The sequence below is a fragment of the Linepithema humile genome, chromosome 7 (assembly GCF_040581485.1).
Source record: "Linepithema humile isolate Giens D197 chromosome 7, Lhum_UNIL_v1.0, whole genome shotgun sequence".
Taxonomy (NCBI): Eukaryota; Metazoa; Arthropoda; class Insecta; order Hymenoptera; family Formicidae; genus Linepithema; species Linepithema humile.
Window position 1 is genome coordinate 12,036,122 of NC_090134.1, and position 21,252 is coordinate 12,057,373.

General features: G+C 40.3%; 1 protein-coding gene across 1 annotated transcript; it reads left to right on the forward strand.

Moving 5' to 3' along the window:
• The first annotated feature begins 18,187 nt into the window (after positions 1-18,187).
• On the forward strand, positions 18,188-19,458 carry LOC137001080 (uncharacterized). The gene is made up of 2 exons (XM_067359084.1): positions 18,188-19,009; positions 19,129-19,458. Exons 1-2 carry the CDS (start codon positions 18,188-18,190, stop codon positions 19,456-19,458), a joined length of 1,152 nt encoding a protein of 383 aa, XP_067215185.1.
• The last annotated feature ends 1,794 nt before the right edge of the window (positions 19,459-21,252 follow it).

A 21,252-nucleotide genomic window follows, 5' to 3' on the forward strand; every position in this document is an offset into this window, starting at 1 on the left:
TTACATCAACGTTTCGACCTGCCATCAGGCCTTCTTCAGTGTACAATAGTAAAAATACAAATAAAACAAAAAAATTCGTTCGCAAAATTCAAGACAGTGTGAAAGATGTGGAAGACATAAAAAACATCCTTTCCACCCGATTGTGGTTTAGTAGAAAAAATCAGAACTACAATAAATGCAATGAAATATATAAATAATACAAAAAAAAAAAAAATTATGAAAATAAGAAATAAGTGGACCGGAAATTGAGAACTGTGATATACATGCTTGAATTGAATTCATGTTAAAACGCTGGTCCAAGTAGAGAGGACAAGGTGGAAAACAGAACAGATAGTTTTATCATTTTGAAAGTCAAGCTCTTAGTGAGAGAGATATACATTAGAAATTATAAAGATTCACGAGTGAAAGTATGGGAGAAACGAAATTATAACGGGGATACGTCTCATTTTGAGTTCCACTTTTTTCAGTTTTAACAACAGAATTTATAAACAAACATTTGGTACTCCCATGGGCTCTCCTTTATCTCCATTAATTGCCGACCTTGTTCTTCAGGATCTAGAAGCTGATGCGATTAGTAGGTTTCCGTTTAAGCTGCCCTTTTATTATAGATATGTGGACGACATAATTATGGCTGCACCTACTAACTCCTTAATTTTAATCACTGACATTTTTAACTCTTATCATAACAGACTTAATTTTATAGTTGAAACGGGGTTGACAATCGCATAAACTTCTTAGACGTGACTTTGATTTTAGAAAACAACATAATCATTTTTGACTGGTTCCAAAAACCTACTTCGTCTGGGAGATGCCTAAATTTTTATTCCCACCACCCCATTTCACATAAAAAGGGGTCTATCATAAGTCTGACTGACAGAATCTTTTTACTTTCCCACCCAAAATTCACAAAAAAAATTTTACATCGATTATTAACATACTTTTAAATAATTGTTATCCGTTAAGTTTTATTTATTCTGTTGTCCACCAAAGATTAAAGTTTTTGACAAACAATAAAATAATTGACAATATTTTAATAGCAGTAGATTCTGACAATGATCCTGATGATAATGACTCGAAGTCTTTTTTAATTATTCCCTACATCTCATCCATTTTTAAAGACTTTAATTCTATCGCGAGAACTTTTAATTTTAAACTAGCTTGCTCAATTCCAAATAACCTAAAATGTTTTATAAAAACAGGGAAAGACAATTTAAACAAACTTGCACACTGCCAAGTGGTTTATATGATTCCGTGTCGTGACTGTAGTATGACTTATGTTGGACAGACAAAAAGACAGCTTAACACTAGATTAAAAGAACATAAGAATGACATTAATAAGAAAAGCTGTTCTCCTTCAGTCATATCTAGGCATAGGTTGGATTTCTTCCACGATTTTGATTGGGATAAAGTAAAGATACTTGACGAGGAACCTTCCTATCAAAAAAGATTAATCTCTAAAATGGTTTTTATCAAAAGGCAAAACGCAGGCCTTAACAATCATAACGACACGGATCATTTACCTGAGGCATACCTTCCCATCATTAATTTATTTCCTCTTTTATAAATAATACCTCTCCTTCCCTTTCCTTCTATCTATCCTATTATATCCCCCACCTTCTCTCCTTCCTTACTTACTTTTCCCCTCTCCACTCCCCCCTTTCTCCCATACTTTCACTCGTGAATCTTTATAATTTCTAAATGTATATCTCTTTCACTAAGAGCTTGACTTTTAAAATGATAAGACTATCTGTTCTCTGTTTTCCACCTCGTTCTCTCTACTTGGACCAGCGTTTTAACATGAATTCAATTCAAGTATGTATATCACAGTTCTCAATTTCCGGTTCACTTATTTCTTATTTTCATATCATATGTTTTTTTTTTTTGTATTATTCATATATTTCATTGCATTTATTGTAGTTCTGATTTTTTCTACTAAACCACAATTGGGTGGAAAAGATGTTGTTTTATGTCTTCCACATCTTTCACACTGTCTTGAATTTTGCGAGCGAATTTTCTGTTTTATTTGTATTTTTACTATTGTACACTGAAGAAGGCCTGATGGCAGGTCGAAACGTTTGATGTAAACAATTTAATGAATATATCTTAACCTTCGCACGACTAACCAGCATTATGGCTCTTTACGCTCCTATTGATTTTAATTGATTTTAATAATCTGCTGAGCTTTATATATTATTTAACTTTTATATTTATTTCGATCCCATTCACCTCTCTGTTCCCGGTGGGACAAGTCTCGCGGGACACCCTGTATAACATGGCAAGTAATTTTATAATGTAGTAATTGACATTTAGTGTTGAATTATATAAAATTTTAATCAACTTTTAATTTTATTAACTACGATTATGATGATTATCAATATATATGTACTTTACAGAATATCAAAAATTTTTTAAATTTTTTAATTCAATGAGAAAAAGAAGCTAAAAAAATGCATTATATTTTTAACTGATCAAACCTATTATGGTTTAAAAATTTCTTTGAAAGCTACTCTTGAGATTTGTTCTTTTTTGATTAATAAATGCAGATTTCAATATTTAACAACATCTAGATTAAATCAAGATAATTTAGAGGTATATTTGGTTTTTAAAATATAAATAAAAAATATTTGTAATGCATAACTTTTTTAAAATATAAATAAAATATGTAATGTATATATATTTTATAATTATTTTTGTAGAGATTTTTTGAGATGATGCGAAATTGTGGTTCCAATGATCATCCTAACTCTCAATTATTTATACAAATATACAGGTTATATATACAGGGTGTCCCAGACTTACCGAATAACCGGTTCAGGGTAGACTCCTGACGTTGTTCTGAGACGAAAGTTCCTTTGGCAAAATGTCGAGGGTGTCATAATTTCGGCGTTACAAAGGGTGAAAGTTCTCCAATCGATGCGCTGAATTTTCCCGCGCTCAGGGACATCGCACATCAAAAGAGCCCCGTGCATCGCGCAACGATTGACTCGATCGAGCGCGTTCTTCGCGATTGTTCACGCATTCACTATTCACTGTTCACTGTTCCACAGAAAGAATGGAATCAGATCCGCCGGAGACCTCGCCGACCAGTGCACGGGCGCACTCCGCGTACGATTTATCTAACCGCGTATCTCGCGTTAAACGCGCGACGCGTTTTCGCGTACGTGTGTGGCGAGGCTATCGTCGCATCACTTTTCGACACTTTTTCTTCGCGACATTGACATACGTATGACCGACGAAAAAGGACGGACCGATCGCTCACCAAATTGCACGAAATCACGACACGCGCGCGGAACTGTCAAGCACTAGCGTGAAGCGTCGCGCGCTCCCGCGATAGAGAATCGATATGAGCGCTGCGAGGTATGATCTACCGCGTCTAACGTCAATACGGAGCAATCAATGTAAGATACGATATTTTGGAAACATGGAGTATACCGCAGCGGAATATTGCGATATGCTAATTATTTACGGCGAGTGCGGTCAAAACGCTTTCCGTGCCGCGCGAGAGTACAACGCTCGTTTTCCGGAACGCAGACAAATTGTTTACGGCATCATTCTGCGACTGTTGTACCGCGCGCGAGAAACGGGCCGTCTGATACCAGATAGACATCTCAATGTCGTCGTGGAACGTCGTGCTCGTACGGTGCACAACGAGGAGGTGATCTTACGTACGATGAACGACAATCCAGAAATGAGTGTACGCGAAGTGAGTCGCGAAGTCGCGATCTCGCGTAGTACTGTCCACCGCGTACTACGTGATAACAGATTTCACGCGTATCATTTCACGCGAGTGCAACATCTGCTGCCAACTGATTACGCTACGAGACTACGCTTCTGCACGTGGATACTAAATCGTGAGATTGATCGACCCGGTTTCGCGCGTGAAATTTTATTCACTGACGAATCGCATTTCACGCGCGATGGTATGTTCAACGTGCGAAATACCCATTTATGGTCGGATGAAAATCCTAAGGAATATAGGATTAGGAATTTTTAACATCGGTTCAGCGTAAATTTGTGGGCTGGTGTGCTGAACGACACGATCGTAAGTACACTCTCATCGGTCGAGCAAAGTTTAGAGAATTCACCTTCTCACCCTTTCAGATCGGTCCGTTCGAAATGCCCGCGCGACTAACGGGTCAGTCGTATGTGCAGTTTTTGCAAAATGACTTGCCGATACTGTTGGAAGACGTGCCGCTGGAACAACGTAGACGTATGTTGTTTCAGCAGGACGGAGCCCCGCCGCATACATGTAGAGAGGTGCGTCTTACTTTAACGGAAAAATTTGAAAACCGATGGATCGGACGCGGAGGTCCCGTGCATTGGCCAGCAAGATCTCCGGACCTCACTCCGCTTGATTTTTTTCTTTGGAGTACTATCAAAAGTTACGTATATCGTAAGCGCATTAACAGTCGCAAAGAACTAAAGGAAAAAATTGTTGAGGCGTTCGCGAACGTGACTCCAGAGATGATAAGCAATGCACAGCAAAGTCTGCTGCGACGGGCAAGATTGTGCGTCGAATGCGGCGGTGGACAGTTCGACATCTATTGTAAAATAGGTACGATAAACGTTACTTTGGTTTGGTAAACGCGCGATATACGAGTCACTTTGTATTTTCAGACTTGCGCAGCGAAATCTGTTATCACGTAGTACACGGTGGACAGTACTACGCGAGATCGCGACCTCGCGACTCATCTCGCGTACACTCATTTCTGGATTGTCGTTCAGCGTACGCAAGATCATCTCTTCGTTGTGTACCGTACGAGCCCGACGTTCCACGACGACATTGAGATGTCTATCTGGTATCAGACGGCCCGTTTCTCGCACGCGGTACAACAGTTGTAGAATAACGCCGTAAACAATTTGTTTGCGTTCCGGAAAACGAGCGTTGTACTCTCGCGCGGCACGGAAAGCGTTTTGACCGCACCCGCCGTAAATAATAGGCAAATTGTAAAATATGTTAAATGTTTAAAAAATCATAAATATGTTAAATATGTTAAATTAATAAAAAATAATTTAAATTTTTTATTAAAAATGTAAATTTTATTTTTGTTTAAGAAAATGTCGTATCTTGTATCGATTGCTCCGTATCGACGTAAGACGCGGTAGGTCATACCTCGCAGCGCTCATATCGATTCTCTATCGCGGGAGCGCGCCAAGATCTATAGAGAGAAGGTTACCTCACGCGCAAAGAGGGACGCGCGGCAAGAGGGGCACATGCCGAGCGGGGTGAGCGGCAAGAGGGGCACATGCTGAGCGGGGTGAGCGGCAAGAGGGGCAATGATGATCTCATCGACTAACAGTAGCTGTCTCTCTCGCACGCTTTAGTGTTTTCTCTCTCGCTCCTTTAATATAGAAATGCTTTGTGAATGCAAATGCAAATGTGAATATTTATATGATAAAATTTACAGTGTTAATAATTTTCAAATATTTGCTAATAAAATATTATTGAAATGTTTCTGTTGAAATCTTAAAATAATTCTTTAAAACAAATATGGGATATATATTAGGGATCATTAAATATGCGGCAATATTGTGATTATAAAATTATATAATTATCTATAATAAAAATTAAGTATAATAAATATAATAAGTATAATAAGTATAATAATAATAAGTATAATAGCATAATATAATAATAATAAAAGTATAATAATAAAATTTTTATAAGTATCTATAATTATAAAAATACATATATATTATATTAATCTGTTAATATAAAGAAATTTATTAGCGTTAAATTAATTAATAATTTTTTTATATTTATTAGCGACTCTTCTTTCATTATCATCTGCTTTTCTCTTATTACCTACGTGCTTGCGATTTTTTTTGGCAGTATTATAAAATTTAATACGTACATAGGTTCTTTGGAGAATAAATGCACGTACTAGCTCCTCAGGTATGTCGATATTTTTCTTCTTTACTATTGCCATAGTTAAGTTTTTAACAACGGCAGGTCCTTTTTGTAAACCATCTTTATGAAATTTACAAAAATATTTATCCATTTTTTTAACTTGGTTCAGCCATTCTGTAGATGGCTGTGTCAGTCCACCATAAGAAATGTGTTGCAACCAATTCGGGAATACATAATTATGTTCAATATTTGACTCATATGTATAGCACCCCAAAGTTGGATATTTTGTTTTATATTTTCTGGCCAACCAACCTGCTAAATAAAGTAGACCATCTGCTTCACTATCACATTTTATATTTACTGTCATAACGTTATAATCGCAATGTGTAATGGAGGAAATAGTCGATAAACTCTGGACTTCGAATGGTTTTTCTTCGTAATCTGAAGGTTCATCAGTTTTTTCATCACATTCAGGTATTGGAATACCTGAAGCTTTAATAACGGACGAAGACATATATTCGTCATGCACTGCTTCATGCACGTTGCGGTTTTTTTGGACTACACCTGGATTCTTACCAAGGATAATCATACGTATTCTATATTGAGCATCTAATGGGGTAGGGTGTTCATTAGAACCACCTTTTCCACGTACTTGCGAAAAAAAATTTTCAAGACCATCCTGATTTAATTTATAAGTAGCAATATACGATATGCCATATTTAAGTTTCATTTCAACATATAACTGTTTTAATGAAGCAATTGATATAAGAAGTCCTTTTTGAAATATTTGAAGAACTTTTTTCGATTGACAACGCATTGCATTTATCATGTTGTAGACCGTATCGAGAACTTCATTTTGGACGTTGATATTGAGACCATATGGTTTTTTACAATCTACCTTTCCTCCAGTAACATACGAATTCATAAGGTCCCACCACTGGCTGATCTGTTCAATGAAGTTTGCAGTATCGATTGCCACTTTATTATCCAAACCTGGACGATATTGTTTCAGAGCAGTTGCAGTCGTATGCGACAATAATTGAGCTGCTAATGCAACATTTTGTCGTTTAATTTTTTCACAATAAACGTGACCATTTGTTAATTTATGGCAAGAATTAATCTCAGAATTAGTTTCGGCGATTAAACATCGTAATGGTTCTGCTGTTATTATAGTTTTATCTGCTAATACAAAACCAGTATCCAATAGCCAATTTCTAATTAATTTTAGAATGTGTGGTGCATCTGCGAACACATAAACATTTTCTTTGGTTATCGGATGCGGAAAATATGTTTTTCCAGTAGATATTCCTAAAGTTTTCCATAGACCGACGTTGCCACCACCACAGTCTGATACAATTGCTACAACTGAATACGAAATATCATTCAATTCTTTTATTATTTGATATATAATTGTTTCAGTCATTTTTGTATCGAATTGGACGTATACTGGTTGCTTCCAATTTCCGAACAAGCTCCGAACCATTGCTATATGCATGTATTGATGTGGTCCAATAATTTCGTCGTATTTCCGATCATACTCGTATAAAGCGTTGACTTTCATTTCATCGAAATTTAATACCGTAACTTTCTCAATTTCGGACAAAGATTCTCCTTTTATTTTCATTAAATGTAACACATCTTTCAAAATACCTTGCCGCATATTAATAGTAGAGGCCCATCTCTGTAGTGAAGAAATTCCAGGCAAAGGGTAATGTAATTTTTCTTTTAAATATCTGTAACCTTGTTGACTATAATACCGTAAAGCAAATGCCCGTGATATATCATCTTTTGACCAAATTACGTTTTTTTTTTGTTTAGTGCTATATCAATTTGACATTGCGTTAATAATTTATTTAAACAACTATTCAGTCGATTATTATTATTTTTAAGTTCTATTATTTCTGAATTTGTCGCATTCAATTCGGTAATCGCTGCTTCGTACTTAGCTTTGAATTCATTTAATTCTATTTCTAAATTCTTACGAGATTCTTCACTCTCCTCGAATTTTTTGGTTACGCAGTTGAGTCTTATATTAATAATATCACAGAAATGTTCTTCTGTTTGAGTTATTGCATCTTCATAACATCTTAATTGATTATTATTATTTTTAAGTTCTATTATTTCTGAATTTGTCGCATTCAATTCGGTAATCGCTGCTTCGTACTTAGCTTTGAATTTATTTAATTCTATTTCTAAATTCTTACGAGATTCTTCACTCTCCTCGAATTTTTTGGTTACGCAGTTGAGTCTTATATTAATAATATCACAGAAATGTTCTTCTGTTTGAGTTATTGCATCTTTATAACATCTTAATTGATTATTATTATTTTTAAGTTCTATTATTTCTGAATTTGTTGCATTCAATTCGGTAATCGCTGCTTCGTACTTAACTTTGAATTTATTTAATTCTATTTCTAAATTCTTACGAGATTCTTCACTCTCCTCGAATTTTTTGGTTACGCAGTTGAGTCTCATATTAATAATATCACAGAAATGTTCTTCTGTTTGAGTTATTGCATTTTTATAACATGTATTTAGCAATGGATTTTCATCATGTGTTGGTGAGGACTGTTTGAAAATTGTGTGACCTGATTCAATGTTCTCCTTATCTAATGAAGATTGCGTGAAGATTATGTCACTTAATTCAGTGTTCTCCTTGTTTGCATTTAAATCATCAGATATTGGTAAATGCAATGATGGTATTGCTGCAATAAAAGAATCAGAAAAAGAGATTAATAGAGTGCGATTATATATAAACATTCAAAAAATTAGTGTAATACCTTAATACAAAACAAATTAATTTTTCAGCATTACCTGTACACTTTAATCGAGGTTTTGATGATTCGCCCAGTGCTTCTGCAAGACCTCTCTCGTAATCATTTTTTTAAAAATGATTTGAGCAGATAAAACCGGTAAACTTTTCAAGACTTTTCCCACATACATGTGCCCACTGTTCTTTTAATTGGATGTTCTTGGGCACTTTATGAAATCGAATATGTGGATTCTTTACAATTGCTTTGCAATAAACATTGCCACATCCTGGTACAATGCACTTTGACCGTGCTCCACAACTTGACATCCTTGCTAAAAAGAATAATAATACACAATACAATATTTGTAAAGGAATTGTGATTTCAGTCATTACAATAATAATACCAGATCGACTTAAAAATTATAAAAATTGTATGTATTTTAGATAAAAGAAATATTGTTTAGGTTTAGGTTATATGGGTTAAATATTTATAATTATATATAATTATTTATAAATATATATAATTATTTCTTCGGTTTTGTTCATTTGAATATGTTAGGGGAAATAACAGACAAAATAATTAATATACGTACCTTCGATTTTTACTATATAACCTCTTCAACTTGAACTTGACACATGAAAGTCAATAATGAGAGCGAGTGACAGAGTTAGAAAAGTAAGAACTTTGAAAGAGAGAGACAGCTATTGTTTGTCGATGAGATCATCATGCTCCCCCCTTACTTCGTGTCCCCTCGCCTACAAGCTGTATCTAGCTCCCCCCTTACTTCGTCGCCCCTCGCCTACAAGCTGCTTCTAGCTCCCCCCTTACTTCTTCGTCCCTCGCCCATAACCGGTTTGCCTGAGGTAACCTTCTCTCTATAGATCTTGGGAGCGCGCGACGCTTCACGCTAGTGCTTGACAGTTCCGCGCGCGTGTCGTGATTTCGTGCAATTTGGTGAGCGATCGGTCCGTCCTTTTTCGTCGGTCATACGTATGTCAATGTCGCGAAGAAAAAGTGTCGAAAAGTGATGCGACGATAGCCTCGCCACACACGTACGCGAAAACGCGTCGCGCGTTTAACGCGAGATACGCGGTTAGATAAATCGTACGCGGAGTGCGCCCGTGCACTGGTCGGCGAGGTCTCCGGCGGATCTGATTCCATTCTTTCTGTGGAACAGTGAACAGTGAATAGTGAATGCGTGAACAATCGCGAAGAACGCGCTCGATCGAGTCAATCGTTGCGCGATGCACGGGGCTCTTTTGATGTGCAATGTCCCTGAGCGCGGGAAAATTCAGCGCATCGATTGGAGAACTTTCACCCTTTGTAACGCCGAAATTATGACACCCTCGACATTTTGCCAAAGGAACTTTCGTCTCAGAACAACGTCAGGAGTCTACCCTGAACCGGTTATTCGGTAAGTCTGGGACACCCTGTATATATCATTATATCAATATATATATCAACGTATTCTCTTGTAAAACTCCCTAAAGTTGTAACGTATCTACTGGAGAATTAATGAACGTTCTTCTCAATATTAAATATATAGAAGATACAAAAGAAAGAGAAGAACAGTGGATAAGTCAGATGGATACTATTTTGGATAGAGGAAGAAATACTGAAATTTTAGCATATGCCCCATTAATTCTTAATGATCATGATTCGCATATATGTACTACTTCAGATTATATTCTGACGTACATTGCTGGATATGTGGCAAGAAAAGGAAATAGATTTTCTAAAAATATTATTAATAATAAAAATGTTATTTGCAAAGAATGTTTGAAGACGTTGGTTTTACAACCAAATGATGTAATACCAGAAAGACATAAATTAATTCAAATAAAAACAAAGGGATATTTAAAAAATCCTTCAATAGCTATTCAATTTGCTTTCAACTTTGGAAAAAGGAGCAATAGAGGCAACAAAATGTGGAAAAATTAATGTTAATACATTATTTGAAATAATGGAATTAATTGACGAAGAAAAAAATCCTCTAACCCTCATCGGTTGTAAAAAACATAAATATGAATTTATTAAAAATATTATTTGCTTTTATTTAATAACACGAATGTTTTTTTTGATCAAGCAAGCGAACAAAAATGATAATGCTGAAAGAGAAAAAACAAAGAAAAAAAGAAAATCTTCGAAATTAGTTTAATTAAATATTCCAAAAGCTACAATAGCGCCAAGTTTTTTTGTATTTTTTAATAAATATTTTGTTACTTTAATTAAATTTTTTTCAATCAAATTTTGATCAGTTTTATTTATACATTTTATGTATATTTTATGTATGTTTATTTTGAATTTGCATCTTGAATAATGTATCAGTTACTTTTTATGTTGGTAATATATAAAAAATTAAAATAAATATTAAAATATAAACATATTGGAGTGTTTTTTTTGGAACTTGGCCAGACCTTATCATTTATGAATTTTTGTGCTATTTGGTACATGTGCGTAAGCTACGCAACCAAATACTGTAATCCCTGATAGATCAGGCTTCTTACCGGTCTATCTCTCGAATGGTAATTTATTACTCTTGCTTGTTGCTGATCTATTTAAAATGTATGCGGCCATATTGACTTCCGACCACAAATGTTTGGGAAGATAACGACCGTAGATCATAGATCTGATCATCTCATTGATTGTTTGGATATCTCTTTCTGATTTGCCGTTCTGTTCAGGATTATATGGAGCAGATGTCTGTTCTATGCCACGTGCTTTAACAAATCTCTTAAATAATTCATTAATGTATTCTCGTCCATTGTCGGTTTTTAGTACCTTTATTTCTTGCTTGAAACAATTTCGTGTCATGTTAGCATATTGAACGAATTTCTCAAATACATCAGCTTTATTTGAAGTTGCATTGATACATCTATATTCACTGGCATCATCCTTGATTACAACATAGTATTTTGCTCCATTGTATGACTCTGTTCAAAAAAGTCCGCATACGTCTGAATGAACCATCTTCCTGGTTTGTATTGTTTCTCTCTTCGAGATTTGAACGTTTTGCGTTTTATTTTTTCGAATATGCAAGCTTTGCACTTGAACTTTTGTAAATCTTCTTTGTTGAGACCAATTGTAGGATTTTCTTCAACTAGTTTCTGCATTGTAGTAAGTCCAATGTGTCTAAGACGTTCGTGCCACAATTGAAGTTTATCCAGTTTCTGTTCTGCCGCATTTGCTTCCGCTATCACCGGTTTTCTGAATGACATGACATATTTTTTGTTTTTTTATCTCTCTTAATATTACAATCTGTCGCACTCAAGGACATTCAGTAATTTTGTGAGTAGAATGATAAAAGTCTTGCGCGGAGAGAGCCAAACAGCTCACCTTAGATGCTAATTATCGTGGGATTAAATCTTGAGTCATTTTACGCTTCAGCCTATGTGGATAGTTCGGTTTGTCCGTAAGTGTCACCGCTAATCTATTTGGATGCGCCTGCAGCCTGGTCATGTGTTTGAGGGCAACTTTTTTGATCTCTTCTTCGACAGTGGGTATTCCAATATTCTTGTGTAGAGATTCGTTAGAGACAAACCAAGGTGCATCAACTATAACTCAAAGGAATTTTGATTGGAAACGTTGAATCATGTCAGTGTTGGATTTAGAGGCCCCAGATTTGGATACCATAAAGCCAAATCGGTTTGACTATGCACTTGTACAGAAGTAGTTTATTGTCTAGGGACAATTGAGAATTACGATCAATTAGCCAGTACATGTTACAAAACAAGAGGCCAAGTTGCTTTCGTTTTGTGAATAGGTGTTTCTTCCAAATTAACCGTCTGTCAAAGTATAGGCCCAAATATTTAACGTCGTCGTGTTGGGGAATAGTTATTCCATTTAAAAAAACAGAAGGACATGTCGCATTCTTAAGAATGTTACATGCGAGGATTTCGCTTTATTGGCCTTAATGTGCCATTTATGCATCCACTCTTCTATCCTGTTAAGACCGTCCTGAAGCCTCACAAATGCAGTAGCGGGGGTTTCGTGGGCAGCAAGCATCGCGGTGTAACATGACATATAGGCTCTTACTTCTTTCAGCAGTTGCATAAACTTTATCATTCTTAATTATTTTCATACCTGTTTTCCCAGATCCTATCTTGTAATCATGATCCGTGTATTGGGAGAATGAGAACAGATTTGCGCGAAGATCAGGAACACACAGGACATTTGTTAAGCAACATGATTTCCATTCACCATTAACAAGAGCCTCAATCTTTACATCGCCTTTCCTGATTACCGGCACACAACTTTTGTTACCTAATTTGATATAAGACATTTCAGTTTTCTTCATATTCTCAAACCTTGATCTGTCATGAGCCATGTGACATAATGCTCCGTTGTTAACTAACCATTTTTCTTCTTCTGCTGCTTTAACGGCATAAACGCTTGCGAGAAATGTTGTATCCTCTGCTTTATCTTTTTCTTTATTTGCACGTTTAGACTTTGTATTCGTATAATTTGTGCCTGATTTCTTTGTTTCACCTTTTATCTGTGTATTTTTCAACTTGCAACATTCAGACTTTCTATGTCCTACTTTCTTGCAGTAAAAACATTGGTCTTCAAACTTCTTTTTATTTTCTTTCTCTGTTAATTTTTTTTTGTACTTTACCTATCTGTGCTGTTGCTGCTGCCATCGTTGAGATTTCCTTATCTTGATTGGATGAGTTCTTCTGCTGCCATTAATTCTGTCTCTAAATTAAGTAATGTCTTATCTGTGTTCGGCTTACTATTCCAACCAAAAAGAAAACCACTATACTTTATCGACGGTAATCCTTCAATAATTATTGTTTGCAGCATGTCATCTGAAATACTTCTATTGCCTGCACTTTCAAGCTGTGTTGCCAGATTACGAGCCTTTGCCACATAATCACTAACCTTTTAGTCTGAGCCGAGTTTGAGGTTATGTAGTTTCCTTTGTAACATCGTTACCTATATAGCTGATTTTCTTTTGAAGATATTGCAGATCCTCTCCCACATTTCCCGGGCCGTTTTGCAGTGGAGAATGTGTTTCGTAAAACGTTGTCGGTTGTTGATGTGATATAATTACGTGCATCGCTGTCTTTCTTGCGCCATGTTCTATAGGCCGCGATATCCGTTGCTTCCGGCTTCACGTCATTTCCGACAACATCCTTAATGTCCTTTTTCTCGAATAGCAAGGACATGCTAAAATTCCAAAATTCGAAATTATTATCATCAAGTTTCTCGATCATTACAATGTCTTTGTCCGCCATTGTTCTTACGCTCGGCGTGTGTGTTCACTGATTTGTTTATTTTTGCACCAAAAATAAATTCGTTTACTTATCACGTTATACAACATCTTTTACGCGTAGTGGAAGCGTGGGCCCATAACTTGTTATAAGGTTTGTACTTTATTGGTCGTAAATAAGTGAGATAAACCTTTTGTAATTATACTTTTAATAGACTTGTAACAACCATCTGGAAACGACGATATACTTAGACTAATTAATGAAACTAAGAAAAAAATAAATGGCACCTACAGCGCTTGTCTTTTACTGCCATCTACATATGCCCAAAAACTTATAACTCAATATATAGCAACACTAAAATTTTCGAACTCGGACGGCAACGAGCCTAACAACATTATCGACAGTAATTTGTCCGGTGTCACGTCCCGGCGCGGTGGCGGTAACATGTAGTTCGCACCTTTACGCGAGACTCAATCGGTAAGATTCACGGACCAATAAAATAGTAAAAAATCAGAGAAGAATATGAAACATAAATGTTGTAATTTAATATAAAAATCGTAACCAAAACCGCCATCTAATGAATAATAAATTCAAATAAGAAATCGTAAGGGAAGCAGTATCGCGTTGATATTTTGTCGCGACCCTGCAAAACAGCGTGTATAGTAATAATTAGGACCGTATTTTAATAAATAATAATTCAAATAGAGACAAATAATGAATCGGAGTAAGACTACAAAAATATGAATATGATAATAATACAGAAACGTAATATGAAATAGTAATCAACCATTGTGACTGGCGTGTAGTTATTTAAGTTTTGCTATCACGCAGTCAGAATAAAAGAATCGCCAAATACGATTAGAATGCATCAAATATATGTTGACCGAAAATTTAAGGGAGTAACATTGGATCTCCCCGGGGGTTGAGCTACCCACCGGGCGCGTCTCCAAGGTGGCGGATAGGAGGACGCCCAGTAGGTGTGAGTTCTCTGAGGGGACTCAGTGCTGCTGGGTAGTGGCGGTTATAACCTGGTCCCACGGAAGTAAAACCCTGTGAAGGGTAAGGAAAAACCGTTGCTGCGCCAACCAGCTCCCCAAGCCAAGTTGTAAGCCATCGTGGCGATGGCTGCATGTCACTGGGGGAGCAGTGTCGCGAACGATGCCTCTGGGGAACCGGGCGAAACCCCAGAGTATCCAGCCTTACCCACGCATGCGGAACTCTGCGTGGGCGGACCGTGTAATTCCCTAGCTACTCGTGGGACCACTATGGACTTGACTAACAATGTAAACTTAGAGAACAAAGTGCGAAATCGGGAGGGCTCGCGTGACGGGTCTCCGAGGGAAGCTGGGACGGTGGTGACGGACGAGACCCTTAAGGGCTCCGGAAGTGAAGCCGGCCCGGCTGCGCGGCAGGAGGCTTCACCTCCAGTGAAGAAAAATCGGTGCGGGGCCGAAAGAAAGAGGGCGAAGCGATGAGAGCAGGGGCTCTGGAAGGGGCTTGCTCTCTTCCCGTGGCTCCCCCTTGTACGCCGGTGGAGGTGGTGAAGGGGCACACCAATGGTAAACGTCGGAAGGGCTCCAATGAAACCCCTCCAACGGGCGGCCGTCCGCTGAAGAGGCAAAGGGCTCACGATGGGGTCTATGCCTATTCGGACGCTGCTGACCCTCTGGCGAGGGTGATTGTGGCGGAGGGCTACCCCGAGGCAGAAATCACTGCAGAGCAGTTGACCCTGTTGAGGGGTGCGGTCTCAAAGGAAATCGACGGGATCCAAGAGGGTCCGGTGCCTAGATTCCACAGCACCTCTCTAAGGAGTGGTGCGGCGGTGGTAAGATGCGCGGATGAGGCGTCGCTGGGTTGGCTCGTGGGACGGATCGGCGGCATCATTCCGTGGAAGGGCGCCAAGCTCAAGGTGATGGGCATGGACGTGCTTCAAAAGCAGCACAGGGCGGTGGTCCCGGGACCTCCCGAGGGCGCGGCCACGGTCTTGAAGCGGCTGGAGAAGCAGAACTCAGGTCTTGTCACCGGGAGCTGGAAAGTGTTCGCGGAGGGGGTAGGGGCCACCAGGGAAGGTGGGAACCTGGTCCTCGGTATCCCGGAGTCCAGTGTCCTCAAATTGAGGACACTGGACTTCAAACCATTCTTTGGGCTCGACAGGATTGCTTTTCGGGTAAGTGGGGCACAGGGGGGAGGGGGGTGGGGGGGATAAGGAGGAGCCCCCTAAAACGGTCTTGTAGTTAAATGGCGGGATCGAGAGGGGTGGCCTTTACCCAGATTAATCTGCATCACAGCAAAGGGGCTTCGGCTGTTTTGGCTAGGCAACAAGCTGGGAGGCAAACATGCATATCACTGATGCATGTTTGCCTCCCAGCCTGGGTAATCCGGGGTTGCATCAGGGGCTTGGCGGCCTGCAGTAGGCTCTTTAGGGCCCCATCAGTGGATCGGCCCAGGGCCTGCGTGGCCGTCAAGGGTATGAAAGCCCAGCTAATACCTCACCTGTGTTCCAGGAACGTTGCGGCTGTAAAAGTGGATTTCACTGATGACTCCGGTGACAGGAAGAAAATGGTAATTTGCTCGGCTTACCTCTCTCATGATGAGGGGGAGGCGGTGCCGCCTGCACCGGTGATAAAACTGGCAGAATACTGCCAGGAAAAACGGCTTCCCCTGATCATGGGATGTGACGCTAACGCGCATCACACTGTGTGGGGAAGTTCGGATACAAATGAAAGAGGAAGAAAAGTGTTGGAGTTTCTAGCATCTACGGATCTGAAGATTCTCAACACAGGAGACGAGCCCACCTTCTGCACTATAGTGAGAAGAGAAGTGCTCGACATCACTGTCTGTTCCAGGCAGTTGATACAGGAGGTAGTGGAGTGGAGGGTCTCGACGGAGCCCTCGCTCTCAGACCATAGGCAGATCACCTTCAGGATAGCTAAGGCTAGGGGGAAGGAGGTCAAATTCAAGAACCCGAAAAGAACCAAGTGGGACTCCTATAGGGAAGACCTGGCCAACAGTCTCAAAGGCTTCCCTAAGAGGCACGGGACAGAGGACGAACTGGAGACTTGTGTGGACTACTTGCAGAGGTCTCTGGTAAACTGCTACGAAAATAATTGCCCCGAAAGAGCGGTTACAAATAGTAGAGAAACTTCCTGGTGGACCCCTGAACTGCAGGGTCTCAGAGTGGCGGCTCGCAGGGCCTGGAATAGAACTAGGAACACGGGCCGCCAATCCGACTGGGAGCTCTCTAGAAGGGCACAAAAGGAATATAGAGACTCTGTGGTTAGGGCAAAACTGGAAAGCTGGAGGAAGTTTTGCGAGGAAGTAGAGGGAATGCCCGAAACGGCAAGAATCTTCAGGATCCTCGCTAGGAACCCGGATGCGACTCTGGAAGCCATCGCACTCCCTGATGGGACGGTGGTGACTGGAGAGCGATGTCTGGAGCATCTACTGGAAGTGAGCTTTCCGGGCTTCCATAGGGAGCCGGAAGAGCTATTTGCATATAAGGAGCCGGGCTCACTCAGACGAGCCCGACAAGCGGACTGGCGAATGGCGGCCAAGATCGTCATGCCCGAGAAGGTCAAGTGGGCAATTAACACCTTTAAGCCCTACAAGTCAGCGGGACCAGATGGCGTCTTTCCGGCTCTTCTACAAGAGGGACTGGAACAGATCGTGGGCCCACTGACTCGAACCTTAAGGGCTTGTATTGCGATGGTCTACACACCCAGCGCATGAAAACTGGCCAGGGTTGTTTTTATCCCAAAGGCTGGAAGAACGAGCTACACCAAGGCAAAGGATTTCAGGCTAATTAGCCTAACATCGTTTCTCTTTAAGACATTGGAGAAGCTGGTGGACGCGTATCTGAGGGAGACAACTCTGTGGAGGCATCCTCTCCACAAAAATCAGCACGCGTATCGTTCGGGCTATTCCACCGAGACTGCTCTACATCAGACGGTAGCGTTTATTGAGGAGCAGCTACCTTTATCTGTCGTCATTCTCAAAACTTAGACCCGGATATCACCTACGGTTTTATGTTAACCATACCACTCTCAAAACTTAGGCCCGGGTATCGCCTGCAGTTTTATACAAACCATGCCTCGAACATTCGATATTCAAAAGCGTGATTACAACCATGTGCGGTCCTATTGCATAGGACAATCCTTTGTCTCTAAAGATCCAGAGGGATATAAATACGGGCCCTGCAAGGGCCCGACAGATAAAGGTTAGTTCCGACCGAATCAGTGAAATATTTGGGAGTTATCCTAGATAGGAAACTGCTTTGGGAGGAGCACCTTCGTAACCGGTGCAAAAGCTTGTGCCAGTATTTTTGGATGTGCAGAAGGACCTTTGGCCAGACTTGGGGTTTGAAACCGAGTATGATACATTGGATCTACACAGCCATACTTCGCCCCAGACTCACATACGCAGCCGTAGTATGGTGGACTAGGGTGCGAAAGAAAACAGCCAAAGTTGCGCTGGAGCATGTCAGGGCTCTGATTTTGAGAGAGGCCCTGGGTGCTATGGTTACACCAGTGGCGGCGATGGGCGAAATGTTCGGCATCAAACCGTTTCACCAGGTGGTGGTGGCGGCGGCAGCAATGGCAACATACCATCTAAGATGCGAACTAAAATGGAAGAAGGAAGCCCGGCATACGAGGCTGCCGGAAGACGTTCTGTTGGATCCGATATTCGAGATGCAACAGGACAGATTACCTATTATTCGGGCTTCTGATAGGCACTTCAAAGTGCATATACCGAGGCCGGAGGAGTGGGAAAAGAAAGGTGGAAACTTAGGGGCTCGAGTGCGTGGAGGGGATGTCTGGTATACGGACGGCTCCAAGACGAACACGGGCTCCGGGGCCGGCTTCTTTGGCAGTCGAGAGGGATGGAAGGAGAGCATTTCTCTCGACAGTTATGCCACGGTATTCCAAGCGGAGATTGTGGCTATCCTAAGCTGTGTTCAGACCGTGCGGAGTAGGGTAGAAGCGGGAGAGCACATCAGAATTTGTACGGACAGCCAGGCAGCCATCAAGGCGCTGGGGGCTCCGACAATAACGTCGCGGTTGGTTCAGGAGTGCAGAAGCGTTCTGAACGCATTGGCGAGAGAGAGAGAGAAGTCACCGTTACCTGGGTGCCTGGTCACTCAGAGTAATAAATGTGCGGACCAGCTGGCAAAAGCGGGTTCAGAAATAACGATGGTAGGACCGGGGCCGGCTCTGGGAATCCCCTTTTGTCTAGAAAAGGGGAGGATAAAGAATGGCTCCGCAGAGAACATCTAAGACACTGGAGAGTGGAATCTAAGTCCAAATGCAGACAGGCTAGAGCTCTGATAGGAGATACTCCTAATAGGGAACTGGCTTGGAGCATAAGGGCTCTGAGTAGGAGAGATGCCAAGACAGCGGTACACATACTGACGGGTCATGGCACCTTAAACTACCACATGTACAAGCTTGGGCGTAGCGATACATCCAGGTGCAGGGCATGTGGAGACGACGAGGAAACAAGCCTTCATGTACTCAGCGACTGTCCTGCACATGCAGGGTTGAGACACAAGATGCTGGGCTCAGCACTACTTGGGCCCGAGCAGATCAGGGAGCTGCCGGTGAGGGATCTGATTCTCTTTTTGAGAAAAACAGGTCTCTCATGAGTAAGTTTATGAGGGAAGGCACAATTGGCAATGTCTGGGTGCCGCGGGTGGTGCTTTGAAAGAGGAACGCCCCCCCCCCCCCGTTACGTTATATTATTATTATTATTAACATTGGATCTCGCTGATCATAAAAACTTTCTCCGTTTTCAGCGAGATTTTGCATATAATTAAGGTATTTGTCTTCGCGTGACACTCGGAAATCGATTGAATCAACGCGAGATAGCGATGGCAAATAATGCAATGTAATCTTGGGCGGCGACGGCCGACGGATGCGTAATGCCTATTATTTAAGACTACGAATAAACTTTTATATTCAATCGGCTCGCTAGCAATGTATTCGTTGCAAAGACGCTCTTTTGCCGTAAGATTCACGAAGCTGGTTTCGCGAACGCAGCTAGCTAAGGAGTACCTATAAAGATATTCCAATCAAGGCGACCGACAAGCGTAACGTTTCCCCGCATACATATTAATTATTTAGGGTTCGATTAATTAGACGATTGATTTAATAAGCTGGTTATAACTAGCGTACGTATTCCCGGCCCTTCGCCAAGTAGCACGCTGGTAGGATCGGGAAGATTAACAACACTTCGTCCTTCTCGAGTTAATTGATTTGTTAGGCTTATAAAATGATTGAGACACGTGAGACAGTGACGCACTGGAAAAGGTTGAGATACGTTCTGGCCACAAACACGACATTTTGCTAATGAAACTATAGAACCGATATTCAGATGATGTCCGAGGACTGTTCGAAATTATTGCGCGTTGGTTTTAATAAATCGTGATAACAGTTGAGGCACAATATCGTGCCAGTATTTATATTTAAGCACGCGTTATCCAAGATACAGTACACGAAACGACAATTACAATTCGAGTCTGGACGCGAAGATGTTACTTCAGTATCTGGCATTGTCTCTTGCTCAGATTTTGACTTTAAACCTTCCCATGCAAATGAATTTGGAACGGACTCACCGGTGTTGACTTATATGGTACCTGAAGCCAGTGATGGCTCAATCTAATCGCAAGGGGCCCGATCGGCTCCAGGATTGATTTTCCAATAGCAGGCTGATAGTCGTGTAGAGATGAATCTTCAAATGCGTCATTGTTGCTGGTTATCTTGCAGTCGAGGAATCACTGCACTAGAGTTATTTCGGCGCGACACGTCTTTATCTTTTATTGTTCGTTGGAATTTAAGGATCGCACGCTAAGTTGGAATAATGTTTAAGGATTTGAAATTAAAGATAGAATTTTCAATTTTGCCCAATAAATGTAATTATAAATGAAAATAAGAGTACATTGTTTAATAAACGAAATTACACTCAAATAAACTTATAAAATAAGAATTCTTACAAAGATATAAGCACTTATGTTCTAGAAATGAAACGCGCAGTTCGCGGATTAAGTACTTGAACGTATAAAATTGATAAACCGAATTTAAACTAACCGTACTGAACTAGGACAAAACTAGAACTAGAATTAGACCGAGACTGAGTCAGAATTGAAACTGCGACTGCGAAAACTAACAACTTGACCGAAACTGACTCTCTGACTGATTCTGACTGAAAAACTGAATATTGACTGTTTCTGACTGAAAAACTGAATACTGACTGCCTCTGACTGAAAAACTGAATACTGACTGACGCGGCGGCCTTGCAGGGCCCGTATTTATATCCCTCTGGATCTTTAGAGACAAAGGATTGTCCTATGCAATAGGACCGCACATGGTTGTAATCACGCTTTTGAATATCGAATGTTCGAGGCATGGTTTGTATAAAACTGCAGGCGATACCCGGGCCT